The sequence below is a fragment of the Podarcis vaucheri genome (assembly GCF_965113315.1).
Source record: "Podarcis vaucheri genome assembly, chromosome: 11".
NCBI lineage: Eukaryota > Metazoa > Chordata > Lepidosauria > Squamata > Lacertidae > Podarcis > Podarcis vaucheri.
The window spans coordinates 18,970,808-18,986,669 of NC_138749.1; the positions used below are offsets into that span (position 1 = coordinate 18,970,808).

Here is a 15,862-nt window from a genome sequence, read left to right on the forward strand (position 1 = left end):
CAAAATCACTCCCCATCTCTCATAGTTTTTGTATTTTAGGGCATGTATTTTAGGCTCCTGTGTCTTAGCGGTTTTTGTTTTTATCTGTAAGCCACCTTGAGTCCCATCAAGGAAAACAGTGGAGATATATATATATATAAATATGGAATATAATAATAACAATCAGTCTGAGCAGGGAGTTGCAATTGCTGCAGCATCGGAAGGGATCCTGGGACATGTTTCATAGCTCATGTGACCAAGCTGTCACTATGCTGTGGTGGCTAGAAGGACTGGGCTTGTGACCAAGCTCAAATCCTTTCTCAGCTGTGGAATTCCCTTTGATGTTGCCTAACCTACCCTTGCCAACAAAGGTCCATATAGTTAAAGCTGTGGTTTTCCCAGTAGTGATGTATGGAAGTGAGAGCTGGACCATAAAGAAGGCTGATCACTGAAGAATTGATGCTTTTAAATTATGGTGCTGGAGGAGACTCTTGAGAGTCCCATGGACTGCAAGAAGATCAGACCTATCCATTCTTAAGGATGGGCCCTGAGTGCTTACTGGAAGGACAGATCCTGAAGATGAGACTCCAATACTTTGGCCACCTCATGAGAAGAGAAGACTCCCTGGAAAAGTCCCTGATGTTGGGAAAGATGGAGGGCACAAGGAGAAGGGGACGACAGAGGACGAGATGGCTGGACAGTGTTCTCGAAGCTACCAGCATGAGTTTGACTGAACTGCGGGAGGCAGTGCAAGACAGGAGTGCCTGGCGTGCTCTGGTCCATGGGGTCACGAAGAGTCGTCATGACTAAATGACTAAACAACAACAAACCTACCTCAAGTGGCAGTTGCTAGGATCAAAATAGGGTGCTGTGTGCACTGTTTTAAGCAATTTAGAAGAGTTTTGGAATAAACAACAAATGAAAAGAAGGGCGCAGAAGGTGGACCCAGACTGAGGGAAGATTTAGAATTAGGTGAAGAGGAAGAACAAAGCAGAGGAGAACTAGAAGAAGAAGTAGAGGAGGAAGAAGGAGAGGAAATAGAAAGGTTACAGAGCAACATCTAACTCAGAGTAGCACCTAAAACAATATGTCTTTAAAACTATGGAACTGGAATGTCAATGGAATGAATGATAAGAAAAAACGCAATGGAATTGAACGCATTCTAAAAAAGAAAAATTTAGATATTATATGTCTTCAAGAAACCCACGTGGCCAATAAACATAAGAAAGTCCTTATTAATAAAAGGTTAGGAAACGAGTTTATCTCTTCCGATAAAAAGAAAAAAAGAGGAGTAGTACTATACATTAAAAATAACATTGAAACACACCAACTATTTAAGGATGAGGAAGGGAGAATGATTGCAGTCCGTATTAAATGGCAAGGGGAAACGATGATAATAGTGGGAGTTTATGCACCAAATGGCAATAAAACAGAATTTTTCAGATCATTGGAAGAGAGATTATTTGATTATATAGACCAAAAAATCATAATAATGGGAGATATGAACGGGGTGGTCTCAACAGAAATAGATAGATTAAGGAAAACTAAGACAGAAGGAGGGAAACTACCTAAGACATTTTTTGAAATGGTGAAGAACTATAATTTGGTAGATATATGGAGATTGAGACACCCCCTGGAGAAACAATTTACTTTTTATTCAGGATCGAATCAATCACTGTCAAGATTAGATCAAATTTGGATATCAAACGAACTAACAGTAAGAACTACAAAAATTGAAATACAGGCCAAAATTATCTCAGACCATAACCCTATCATAATGGAGATGAAGGGGGTTGAAAGACGAACTTTCAGATGGAGACTTAATGATAACCTATGGGATGATCAAAAATTTGTGGAAAAGAGTCGGACGAAACTATTGGAGTACTTCTCAGATAACTTAGACAAAGGGGTTAAAATAAACGTGGTATGGGACGCGAGCAAGGCAGTTATGAGGGGCCTGTTCATTCAACAAAATGTATGGAAAAGAAATAATAAAGAAAAAAGAACTAAGGAGATTTTGAGACAGATTATGGATTGTGAACAAAAACTAATTAAAAAACCAAATAATGAAAGGATACTGCAGGAAATAAAATCTCTCCAAACCCAATTTGCAATGTTGATAAATAAGGAGGTTGAGTGGAACATCAAAAGATTAAGACAGAGAAATTTCGAATTTGCTAATAAGCCAGGAAAATGGCTTGCATGGCAAGTCAAAAAAAGAAAGGAACAAAACACAATAAATAAAATACAAATAAACGGAGAAGAGATAACTGAACCAAAAGGGATTAGAAAAGGATTTGTGGAGTTTTACGAGCAACTATACAGAAATAAGGATAGAAACAACAATAGGAAAATAGAGAGATATTTAAAAGAGAAAATGGTAAGGAAGATTTCGACAGAGCAAAGAGAAATGTTAAATGCCCCCATTTCCAGAGACGAAGTAGAGGAAGTGATAAAGGAACTGAAAAGAGGTAAAGCACCGGGCCCAGATGGGTTTACTGCGAGCTACTATAAAGAAATGAAAGATATATTGACGGTTCCGCTAGCTGAGGTGATGAATAAGACCCTAAAGGAAAAAGAGATCCCAAGTACCTGGAAGGAGGCATTTATTACAATAATCCCAAAACAAGATACTGACCTAACCCAAGTAAAAAACTATAGACCCATTTCCTTATTAAATACAGATTATAAGATCTTTGCGGGAATTCTAGCAAAAAGGTTCAAAAAGATACTAGTGAAGATAATGCATGAAGACCAAGCGGGGTTTCTACCGGGAAGGCAAATAAAAAACAACACAAGAGGCATAATCAATATAATAGAATATCTATCGGACAGAATTGATAAGCCAGCTAGTCTGATTTTTATTGACGCGGAGAAAGCCTTCGATAATGTCACCTGGGATTTCATGCTGAAGAATTTAGAAATTATGGAAGTGGGTCAAGAATTTTGGAATGGGATAAAAGCAATATATACCGAACAGAAAGCAAAGCTGATAATAAATAATGCTATAACAGAAGACATAAAAATATCTAAAGGGACAAGACAGGGTTGCCCGCTTTCTCCGCTGCTCTTTATAGTAGTGCTGGAGGTTCTGCTAAACGCAATAAGGCAAAACAAACAAATTAAGGGAATATCATTAGGTTTAAACGAATACAAAGTTAAAGCATACGCTGATGACGTGGTATTAACGGTAGAAGACCCTATAAATAGCATAAAGGGAATTCTGGAGGAGATGGAGGAATTCGGGAAATTAGCTGGATTCAAACTAAATAAGAATAAGACAAAGATGATCGTTAAAAACTTAGACCAAGATAAGATAGAATCATTACAGGAACAAACGGGAATTGAAGCAGTTAAAAAAGTTAAATATTTAGGACTCTGGCTTACTGAAAAAAATATTGACCTATACCAAAATAATTACATCCCGGTGTGGAATGAAATTAAGAAAAATCTGGAGATTTGGGCAAGAATGAAATTATCACTCTGGGGAAGAGTGTCCATGGTCAAGATGATGGTACTCCCCAAAATGCTTTTTCTATTCCAAACGATTCCGATAATAAAGGGCATAAAAAACTTTAAAGAATGGCAAAGGGTGATTTCTAAATTTGTCTGGGAAGGAAAGAAGCCCAGAATTAAGTTTAAGACATTAACAGATATTACTGAAAGAGGGGGCTTCGCCCTACCAGACATGAGACTGTACTACGAAGCGGCATGCCTATGCTGGATTAAAGAATGGATAAAGTTGGAGGATACAGAGCTATTGGATTTAGAAGGGTATAAGAACAAATTCGGATGGCATGCCTACTTGTGGAAAGATAAGATAAAAGTACATAAGGGATTTTGCAGCCATATCTTTAAGGGACCTCTGATAGAAGTTTGGAACAGATATAAGAACATACTAGAACCAAAAACCCCACACTGGTTATCACCAGTGGAGTTAATAAGTGTAAAGAAAGTCAATATGGGGAAAAAATGGGGTAGGTACGAAGAATTGGTATTGAAGGAAGGAGGGAAGTGGAAAATTAAACCATACGACCAGGTAAAAAGATATACATACGATTGGCTGAGTTACTATCAAATAAATGAAATATTTAAAAAAGAAGTGAAGGAGAGGGGCTATGATGAAAAGACATCGAAATTTCAGAAAGAGATAATAAATTGTGATCGGAAAAATCTGTCAAGTATGTATAAAATATTGTTAGAATGGAATATGAAAGATGAGAAAGTTAAAAAAGTGATGACTCAGTGGACAAAGGACCTCGGATATGATATTCAATTGGAAAAGTGGGAGAAATTGTGGAGAGTGAATATAAAATTTACAGCATGTGTACTGCTAAGGGAGAATATGTTAAAAATGTTATATAGGTGGTATATAACACCCGTTAAACTAGCCAAGATGTATAAAACAGATAACAAATGTTGGAAATGTAGACAAAAAGAAGGGACGTTCTATCACCAATGGTGGGAATGTGGGAAGATTAAAAGCTTTTGGGACGAAGTCTATAATGAAATCAAAAAGATTTTAAGCTATACATTTGTAAAGAAACCCGAAGCTTTTCTACTAGGTATGGTTGGAAAAGATATCAAAAGAAAGGATTGTAAAATCTTCCAATATGCGGTAACAGCAGCTAGAATGGTGATAGCGCAGAAGTGGAAGCAGGAAGAAAGCCCAACGTTAACAGAGTGGAGATTAAAATTGACGGAATATGCGGAGTTAGATAAATTAACAGGGAAAATTAGATATATGAAGGATCAAAAATTTATAGATGACTGGGGAAAATTTGCGGACTATCTGGAGAACAAATGTTTAGTAAACACAACACTAGCAGGATTTAAAGAGGCACTGTAAAACACTAAGAAGTATTGCTTATGGAAAACAATGTTTGAAAGATGGTACTAATGGCAGTACGAAAGACTGGAATGCGTTATTAAGAGATAAATACGAATGAATGTCAAGGACGTTGAAGGAAGTCCAAAAGAATGAGATGTATGAAACAAGGATTTAATGTATATACATGGAAAGATTAATAAAAAATTTTTAAAATGCAAAAAAAAAAAAAAAAAAAAAGAACAACTTGGGCTGACCTCATTGATATTTTTGCGTGCTTCTGTATTCCCAGGCTGAAGCGGAAGATGGTTTGCTTCTGTACTGCGGAGAGAATGAACATGGGCGTGGGGACTTCATGTCTGTGGCAGTCATCAGACGAAGCATTCAGTTCAGGTAAGAACTACAGAACGATGCCAGTGGAACTTTGGTAGCTTGGCTCCATGTCTGTAATATAAACATTGTCATATCCTTAGTGAAGCTTTGGAGAGAGCTCCTCAGGTGATGCCTTGGCCAAGTTTCTATTTACCGTATTTTTCGCCCCATAGGACGCACTGGCCCATAGGACGCACCTAGGTTTTTTGGGGGGGAAAGAAAGGGGGAAAAATATTTTTCCCCCCCAGGTGCGCTGCGCTAATCCCGAAGCTTGGGGCGTGCGGAGCTCAGCGCACCCCAAGCTTCTGGGTGCAGGCAAGCTCTCCGCTAGCCCTGGGAGAGCTGGGTCTCCCACGGCTAGCGGACGGCTTCCTGAAGCCTGGAGAGGGAGAGGGGTCGGTTCTCACCGACCCCCCTCGCTCTCCAGGCTTCAGCAAATGCCTGCATTCGCCCCATAGGACGCACACACATTTCCCCTTAATTTTTGGAGGGGGAAAAGTGCGTCTTATAGGGCGAAAAATACGGTAGCTACTCTCCTGGCTGCCCCTGTTTGGGTACACATTGCCTGGAGGCAACCAAGCAGAGATGTTTTTAATAACTGAGAGGGAGGAAGAGAAAACAGGCTCCCGCTCCCTTTTCAGACTTCCAGAGTGCCACCAATGAGTTGCAATTGGCATGGGCGATGTTGCTGATGTTGCCTGTTTTGAGCATATACAGCTAGATTCTTTTCAGGAGGACGTCTCTGTGAATGAGATATGTTGCAAGAATAAGGGCGCAGGCAGTGATCTCTCAGAAACCTACTTCTTATTTTCTTTTAATTACACCCAAGTGATGGATGCCAAGCAAAGGGGGAAAGAGCACATTTCACACATGTGCATCTTTGTGTTGGCTGGCTGCTGAGGCTTCCTTGTCAGTCAGCTCCACCAGCATCTTGAGTTTCATATAAAGAAAGCCGGTATTATTAATACAGGCCTACCTCTCACCAGGGAGCCAGGAGAATTCCCAAGATAAATTATTGTGATAGCAGTAAGTCAGATTCTAATCCTGTGCATCTCCAAAACCATTTTTGAAATGTGTTGGTTTCTTGTTTATATATGTGATATATTTTCCTGTCTGTAGCCAGAGGATGTGAAAAGCTCAAACTCTTCTCTGTGGGGAAAGGAAAGAGATTAAAGAAAACTCTCTCCCTTTCTCCTTCTCCCTCTCCCTTTCTGTCCATAATAAAAGAAGGTTAGATATAAGCGTCCAGTGAACAGCCTTGGAGTACGAGAGAAGATTGCATCATCAAAGCTAAATAGGTGTGGACCTGTTTACTAATCTGGATGGGAGACCACTTAGTGTGTTGTTTTAAATTAAAATATATGCTTAGTTGTTATAAAGAGATAAATGTGAGCCATGTGTTTGGATCTCATACACTGCTTTTGAATGTTAAAAAGAAGCAGAAGCTGTCTTGAGGGAAGACCCTTTAAGGCAGTGGTTCTCAACCTTGGGTCCCCAGATGTTTTTGGCCTACAACTCCCATGATCCCTAGCTCACAGGACTATTGGTCAGGGATGATGGGAGTTGTAGGCCAAAAACATCTGGGGACCCAAGAAGGTTGAGAAAGGCTGCTTTCGGGTGAGTTAAGTTTGGTCATTTCCTGAGAGGTTGTCCTGTTGTCCTGTTGTCAGGTTCAACTGTGGTACTGGAATTGCAGTAATTACAAGCGAGAACAAAGTGAAGCTGGGTAATTGGCACAGTGTGACTGTGTTCAGAGATGGACTGGATGGATGGCTTAGGCTGGATAACAACCGTCCAGTTTCTGGTAAATCCCAGGTGAGTCATATACCGCTTATGAAAGGGAATGCTCTTTTTAAAGCGTTTTGGCAGTGGGAGGGTGCTGGAGTGCCAGGGAGTCCCCAGAGTCAGGAATGGCCAACTCACCCCATATTCTGGGAACCAGAGCAGCCCAATGTAGTTGTGTCTTGTGACTTTTCTGGGGACGTTTGGAGAGTCCATAGTGCTCTCCGTCCCCCATCTTCCCACATGTCACTACGTATACCTGTTGCTTCACATTTACCTCTAGAATTAAATCACTCAAAAATATCCCAATATCAACAGCTGCCCCCACCTACCAAGTTGAAGAGTCTGTCAAATATTATAAATGGTGAAATGTATGCAAGGTACCACCTTATAAGTCTGCTGGTTTCCAATGTCTAAATCCGCCGATGACCCTAGAGGGTTAAAAAGACTGTTTGCCGTAACTTTGCTGGATAATTGAGATGTTAATGCATGGGATGAGATAAGCCTGATTTGAATTTGTTTAACAAAAAATAATTAATGATTTATTAAGCAACGCAGAGAATTGCCATCAGGGAGCTAAATTGTGAAAACCTGTTTGGTTCAAGCTTCGAATGCCTTTCCTAGTTGATATTATAGTCAGCTTATTTTATTTAATTCTATTTTATTTTTCATTTCACTTCACTTTATTTTTACTTCACTTCACTTTACATGGCTATGAAGAATCCATAGCAAAAGGCTCAGGGGTTGGACGTGTGGCTCTCCAGCTGCTGTTGGACTTTAACTTCCATCCACGCCAGCCACCATGTGCAACGCTCAGAGCTAGTGGAAGTTGCGGTCCAGCAACACCTGCAGCCTACAGGTTCCCCACCTGTGCATTAGCTGAAGCAGGGATCAAAGCCCTTCTCTCCAGCTTCCTGGCAGAAGAGGCAGTGTGTCATCCGGAGAGCACACCTTCTCCTCACCCCAAATGAAAACATTTTAACACACTTCATTGTATACGTATAGGGTCTTGCTTCCAGAACTAATGCAGTGTATTGGACCTGCATGTTTCTTTTCCTTAGAAACAAAACTTCGAGCCATTAAAACTATATCTGGATTACAATTTGCTGGGGCATCTGAGAACCAGGTAAAACTGCTTGGAAGGTTTTCTGTGGTTTGCCATCTCTGCCCCAGGCGTGTGACTAGTAAATTGCCTCCCTTCCTCAAATCCTGGAGGTGGGCATGTTTTGAAGCTGTTTCTTATCGTAAGGCACTGAATTCTCTAGTTCTGAGTCTGGTCAGGCTAAGAACATAAGACAAGCTCTGCTGGATCAGACCAAAGGCCCATCTGGCCAGCATTCTGTACTCAGAGTGGCCAACGAGAGATACATGGGAAGCACACAACTGGGGTAGAGCACTATCCCACTCTTCTACTCATGATCTCCACCCAGGAAGTGGTATTCACCATCACAGATGGGGCCAGCCCTATCGTTGGACAGAGTGATGCAGCTGTGGCACATAGTGATGGAGGAAGAGCAGACAGGAGAGTGTGAGCCACGCAGCCTGCCCTGTGCCACCTATGTTTAGCCCCCTGCTCTCAGGTGTAACTCTTGTCTCCAGTGTTAAAATAAGAGCTATTCCGGCCAATTTCTGCACATGGAACGGGGAGTTTCCATCTTGGTTTCTACCTTAGGAAGCACAACGTCTGGGCCAGCCCTGGAAGAAAAGTGAGATCTCTAAAAGCTCTAAATAAATTAACAGGTGGTCTAATTATCCTCCTTCAGCCAAATTTCCTATCAGTGTTTCCACCCCACTTTCTAGGGTCAATACAGCAAAATTACTTTCCGGACTCCCTTCTATCTTGGAGGTGCTCCTACCGCCTACTGGCTAGTGAGGTCTGCAGGCATCAATCGTGGCTTTCAAGGCTGTGTCCAGGCACTCACGATCAATGGGAAGATCATGGACATGCGGCCCTGGCCTCTGGGGAAAGCTCTTAGTGGGGCAGATGTCGGTAAGTGCGATCTTATTCTCATCCTTGTCCATGGGTTGCTTCCTTCCATATAGAAAGGCTAACCATCTCTGTCCAGTCATGGTTTAAGTTTAACCTTGCCCTGCCTTAGAGCTATGTTTTGTTTGCTTTCGTAAACTTTAAAATGGGCACAACAGGAACCCAACAAGAGCACTGACAAAATGGGAGCTTTCTTTAAAAAGGGGGGCTGGCTGTTGCAGGTAACTAATAATATGTTTATTTTATTTTTCTAAGTGCACAAGCTAAAATAAGACGTGAAAAAACCAAAAATCCTATAGACATTTCATGATTGTTATTGCAGCTTAAACGTAACCTAATACTGCGTTTGTAAAAATGAATTCTAAATACCATTCTGTTTGTCTATGGCGAGTCTACTTTTGTACGCAACTTGTTCGTGTGTTGCAAGGTTGTACATAACTTCAATCCGTTCGTTGAAGGGAGCTGCAATTTATTTTTCCAGTTCATCAATACCTGACTTTTTGCTGTAGTAAGGGCGCAGAGAGACCCTTTGTTAGGTTACATGTGTTGGATATTGTAATGGGAATTGGGGTTGCTTGTGCGTAAACTGCAAACTGCTCCAAGCTAGTCGTATAGCTAAAACTTTCCCTGGTTTGACAGCCCTTGCAACACGACTGTCTTAGTCACTGGCAGAATCCGTGAGTGGGCGTCTCCTAAATTTCTCCCAACATAGAAATTCTTTGACGCCCAGTCTCCTCCTAGATTCTCTGTGTGGAAGCCTTCTGCGCAGCGTGGGCATGCCAAGCGGAGGTCCAGTGCTCTCTCCGCTGATTTCACTGGAAGAGTCTCGGAGCCTCCTCTCCGCAGTACTCCTTCCTCCCTGGTGTCCCCTGGATTTCCTTCCCCAGCGGAAGCTCTCTCTCTCTCCTTGCTAGTTCCCTCCCCTGCATCATTGGAGCATCTTACCTCTCCTCTCGCCTCTGATGGCAGTTCCCTGACAGATATATAATTCAAATAACAAATAATCTTGACTGAGATAGGCCAGCATGCACACGACACTCCAAACTCACTTGCTCTCAGGTTCCTTGTGTCCAGTCTGACTTGTACCCCACTCCATGGTAAACCTCACTAGCCTAGACTCCTGCTGACATTTGCCAGCACCTTTTGTGGGCTCTAGCCTGGAATAGAATAGAGAGCCTGTTTCAAGTCCTTGGTGAGCCACAAGTTCCTGTACATGCTGCTTAGGTCTGGTCTGCCCATGAGGCAGACTGACGCATCTGCCTCAGGATGCAGAATCCCGTGGGCTGGTGCCCCCACAAGCACCCTGCCCTGACACCACTGGGATCACGTGATCCCATCTTCCCATTTCTCCTCAGCCTGCAGAATGGAATGGGGGCACACTTGGTGCTTCTAGTTAGGCCGAATGTCTTTCGCCTTAACCTCATGAAACCTGACCTGAGCCATTGGGTTGAGGCAACCAAGAAATATAAATTAACAAAAGCCTCACATTGCTCACCTGACTGAAAGGTTTGCTCAAGTGACTGCACCTTGTTAGTGGGAGAAGTGGCTGGAAATCCTGGTTTCAAGTCTAATGTTTCTTAGGTAACAAGCTCAACCTTCCCCACCTCCTTCTGTATTTTTACAGCTGGTATCATAAGAGGCCACTGGCCTGCTTCAGACATAATAGCGGTTGCTGCACTACCTTCTGGATAAAAACACCAGAGATCTATGAGATACAAAAATAAAGCTAATAGATTGGCCTGGAAAGGAGGCAGTGAAGAAAACAAGGTCTTGGAGAAGCACAAAGGGTTGACCCTTTTCATGATAGAGTGAGAATCTGTGGAATACATGCAGAGCTTGGAACATATCAAAAGTTCCCTCTGATCTGTATTGGTTCCTAGATTTCAGCTGTTGCAGCCCCCAATACCACAGTTGCTTCAGCAGCTGCTTTCACTTCAAACAAACAACTCTTTTGGGGTGTTTTTATGTGTGGTCATTGGTGACCTGATGCCGAATAACGAAAACGAAAAGTGTGAAGGATGCTACTTGCAGCAGCAATGTGGTGAGGGAGCACATTAGGGTATCTTGGTGCTTCCCAATGGATGGTGCTGAATGTCTCTTTAAAAAGATGCTGAGCACCAATGGTGGCCCTCACCTCCTTCACAGCCATGGCTGCCAAAGGCAATGGCATGCTCCTCAGTCATGTGGCCTTCACTGAGCTATCAATGATGGCTATCCTCTGCCTCCCTGGTTGGAATACAAGTTGCTGGAAGCCACAGGGGCTCTTGTGCTTGAGGGTTTCCCATGGGCATCTGGTTGGCCACTGTGAGAACAGGATTCTGGCCTAGATGGGCCATTCGCCCAATACAACCTCCAGCTCCCATCAGCCCCAGCCAGTGTGCTCAGTCCTTGGGGATTATGGGGATTGTAGTCCAGCAGCATCAAGAAGGTTGGCCAGCCCTGGGCTAGATGGGCCAAAAGTCTTGACTCATTCGGTGCATATCAGACCCTCACAGCCCAAAGATATTCACAAGATCTCTATTCACCAACACTGCTAATTAGAAATAACCTGGTGTATCTTCTAGGGCTGGATCTGATCCTCCCAGGGGAATGCACTTGCCGTCCATTTGCCAGGCTCAAAAGTTCTTGCAGAAGGAGTCAAGGGCTTTAGCTATGGGTCTTTGGAAGTGGGGCTGAAGTCAGTGACCCATTCACATCCTTCCCATTGGCCCTCCCTTGAAACTAGTTTTATTTAGTTACTTATTAAAAGGGTATATACAGTCCCATATTTTTTCCTCCAGTGTGCTTGGAGTTCAGGCTGGATACTTAAGGTAAAATGGTAAGACCTGAGAAACCTACCTCTTCAAAGTGACAGTTTTGTTAGATTTGGAAGAATTTCATTTTTTATAGAAAGCATGTAGGGCTGCAAAGGTTGTCTTTCAAAATTCAGACAGCCGTTCAGTTTAGCTTCTTGCAGCATTCATTAAATTAAGAATGAGATTGTATACAGCTCATGTTTTGCATTGTCCAAGAAGTCCTGAATGCCCCGGTTTGAAGATTAAAGTGATAATGTTGATTTGAGTGAACAGATGGGAAGAGAAGAGTGATCAATTGATGGCATGTCTCTCGAAAAGGTCTTTGATTGGATTAATGGGCTTTTATTCGTAAACCTTGATAACTCAATTCAGTCCCCTCAACGCTTCCTTTTCAGCAAGTTGTCAAGGCTGTCTTTCAGTCTTTAGAATTTCTTGCTAGTGGCATTTCTATCAACTCATTCATCAGTCTTTAGGGAAGAGATGAGTTGGGATTTTATTAGCATAGAAGTCAAGACAGGTTGGTTGACAGCCTCTGCACACTTACCTGGGATGAAGCCATACTGGAACTCAGTGGAGCTTACTTCTGCGGAGACAGGGCTGGGGTTTCACTGTCAAGTCATTCATTGTTGCCAGAAATGGGTGGGGATCCCGTGGATTATCACCACAAACAGTTTTTTAATAGAGCCCCAGACTGTATTTTGGAGATATTCAAATTCTCTGGTAATGTTAACAGCTGCAGATAGACCTTGAAGCCAAACTCATGGGCTTCTCAGCCCAAGGAGCCTCCAAATGACCACTCAGGGAGCAGCAGTGGATGGGGCCTGTGACAAAAAGCCCCACATGGGTGCCTGGGGTCCAAGACTACACCAGGGTCCACAAAGTGTTTTGTTAGTTGTAACAAAATTCTTCCTTCCTTCTTCTTTTAAATATAGTATTGTCAGAGTGGCCAGCTAAGTGTCTAGAGAGGCTTGTTTATTTTATTTTATTTTAAATAATATATTCTTAGGCTCTTCAATGGAATAGTGTTTATTCCCAAGTAAATGCATTCAGCACAAGGGAGGAGGAAGCAAACTCTGCACGATGGTGGAAATCCAGATTGACAAACTTTATTGATTGATTGTCTCTGATATAACAGGAATATAAGAGCAATTAAAAAGCATGGGATGTTGGAGCAGGTGGGAGAAGAGAAGTGTTAATTGTGTGCTGTCTTAAGACACAGCTCTCTGACATTAGGCAGTGAGGACCTTTCTATGCCACAGCAAAGAGAGAGAGAGAGAGAGAGCCTTCACTGCTGCCCATGCCAACCCTTGGATGCCCAGTGACTGTGTTGGTTCCTGGAAGGGCGGGCTGGGTGACCAGACCAGATGGAGAACCTGCTTCATTTTGCCTATAAAGCTCTCCAGGGACTGTGGTGCAGCTCATTCCGCTCACTGTCTGGATGTGTCACACTGTGGCATCCATCTAAGCTTAGCAGCCTGGTACTGCTGCATCCCATAGAGTTGCGATGATTTCCAATTCATGCCTGGACTTCATGTATGGGATGGGAGTCTCCTGAACCACATGGCAGGATTCATGTTGGCCCCAAAGGGCTCTGTTGCCCTGGTAAGGCCCCAAAGTCTAGGGTCTGTGTTTACCTAACTGCACCACTGTCCTATGGGAACCATCTGAGGAGACATTGCCAAGACTGCTTGTCCTTCCCGCATTTTGGGGAGAGAGGCACTGCAAAAATCCTGAGAGAAGCTCTTCTTCTTCTTCAAAGGTTAAATTGCAGACCCTGCCTCTTGAGAGTTTTGCAAAATCCGGGCAGTGGCTTAGCTTTAAAATTACTAGCAACTCCCATAGGTGACAAGCCCCAATCCACTTGCGATATAATTATGGAATATCCTTGGGGGGGGGGGGACATTTTCATTGCCAAGAACAGAGTTGCTTCTCTAAGGAATTCAGCCTTGCTTCAGTTTTGTGATCGATCCTGGAAATCAGTTAGGGGAGGGCATGAGCTCTATTGTTGCTGCCACATGTGTACAAAAGCAATTCAAAAGGGAATTCAAGTCTAGTCCTTATAGTTGCCAGAGCTGGGGCTTAACTCCTGCGGTGGAGAAACAAACTCTCTCTGTATTTTATTTTTCCCATTTTTTATGTTCCCATTCAAGCTATGTCCATGGGTTGTCTATAGCTGGACATAGGCTTCTAATAGATTTTGAGAACCAGTGTGGTGTGATGGTTAGAGTGTTGCAATAGGAGCTGGGGGAGCAGGGTTTGAATCCCCACTCAGCCATGAAGCTCACTGGGTGACCTTGGGCCAGTCACTATCTCTTAGCCTATCCTATCTCACAGAGTTGTTGTGAGGATGAAATGGGGAGCAGGAGAACATAGGAGATCCTAGGAAGATAAAGGTGACACAATACTACTACTAATAATAATGGCAAGGCAGGTTTGTATAGATGCAGGCAGTTCGCTGTGTGTTAAACCACAGAGCCTAGGGCTTGCTGATTAGAAGGTCGGCAGTTCAAATCCCCACGACGGGGTGAGCTCCCGTTGCTCGGTCCCTGCTCCTGCCAACCTAGCAGTTCGAAAGCACGTCAAAGTGCAAGTAGATAAATAGGTACTGCTCCGTCGGGAAGGTAAACGGCGTTTCTGTGCGCTGCTCTGGTTTGCCAGAAGCGGCTTAGTCATGCTGGCCACATGACCCAGAAGCTGTACGCCGGCTCCCTCGGCCAATAAAGGGAGATGAGCACCGCAACCCCAGAGTCGGTCACAACTGGACCTAATGGTCAGGGGTCCCTTTCCCTTTACCATTGGGATACTGGCAAGTCTTAAGATCCAAGCTGCACATGGCAAGGGTGGTTCATGATTAGATTGCCTGATAACTTCTACATTCTACATTCACTAAAAGCAGCCATGACTGCTCCACAAACTATTTGGTCTGGGGCTATGGTGCAAGGCAAATTGTTACATGGCTGACAGATTCCCATGACAAAAGTAACTTCCCCTGCGCAGAGAAAACTGTGGGTCAGGGAGAAGGATTCTAGCCTAGACCTGTGCCAAGTTAAGGCTAACTCAAGCTGTTATGGCACCAAGTCTGGTTGTTAAAGATGTAACATACTCCTCCTCCTAGTGTCTCCAGTACTAACTAATAGACATACTTTACTGCAGCTAAATACTTTGTGATGCTAATTATTCTTTTGGAATTGAAATAATGCTGATTCGCGGCAATGGGCTTGAACTATACCTATGTTTTTTTCAAGTAATACCAGGAGTTTGGGCCTCTTCCTTCAATTGGCTTCATATTCTATGTTAGATATTGTCTGAGCCCATGCATTCAGTCATTTTACACTGACACTTGGAAGATGTCACTTCCAAGCTATTCTGGTGGTGCCTTTCGAGATTTTCATTTAAGCAGCCTAAATATAGAGACTTAAAAATGAATGGGCTGTAGAAATGCTGCTGTTCTGTTTGTGCAGATTTCCACTTGCACAACAGATGCTCCCATTCCTGACCTCTCCCCTGCAGCCCCCAGCACGCCCTCAAAATCTGCTCCAGAGCATTGAGGGACTCTCTGGAGTAGATTTTCAGGGCAGACAGGGAGATGAGAGGAAGGAGAAGTCTTGTTGTGCAAGCAGAACTCCACCCATGACCCAGTGGTCAACTGGGTGAGCATAAATTGCAGCAGACTATTGTTGGACTAAGGGACGCAGGTGTCGCTGTGGGTTAAACCGCAGAGCCTAGGACTTGCCGATCAGAAGGTCGGTGGTTCGAATCCCTGCGACGGGGTGAGCGCCCGTTGCTCGGTCCCTGCTCCTGCCAACCCAGCAGTTCAAAAGCATGTCAAAGTGCAAGTAGATAAATAGGTACCGCTCCGGCGGGAAGGTAAACGGTGTTTCTGTGTGCTGCTCTGGTTCACCAAAAGCAGCTTAGACCCGCTGGCCACATGACCCGGAAGCTCCCTCGGCCACTAAAGCGAGATGAACGCCGTAATTCTAGAGTTGGTCACGACTGGACCTAATGGTCAGGGGTCCCTTTACCTTTACCTTTATTGTTGGACTTGTGTTTCTCCTTGTCTATAAAGCTCCCTGTGTGGCTTTGTGCCAGTCACTCTCTGCAGCTGTCATTCAACTTTTC

At 43.4% G+C, this 15,862-nt stretch overlaps 1 protein-coding gene across 2 annotated transcripts in view; it reads left to right on the plus strand.

Annotated features, from left to right (window-relative positions):
• Window positions 1–15,862, plus strand: part of EGFLAM (EGF like, fibronectin type III and laminin G domains) — a 108,322-nt gene that overhangs the window by 67,805 nt on the left and 24,655 nt on the right. For both annotated transcript variants that reach the window (XM_082241838.1, XM_082241839.1), the window contains 3 exons: window positions 5,100–5,200; window positions 6,850–6,994; window positions 8,762–8,951. In XM_082241838.1, coding sequence (XP_082097964.1) covers window positions 5,100–5,200; window positions 6,850–6,994; window positions 8,762–8,951 — 436 coding nt within the window. The remainder of the gene's footprint in view (window positions 1–5,099; window positions 5,201–6,849; window positions 6,995–8,761; window positions 8,952–15,862) is intronic.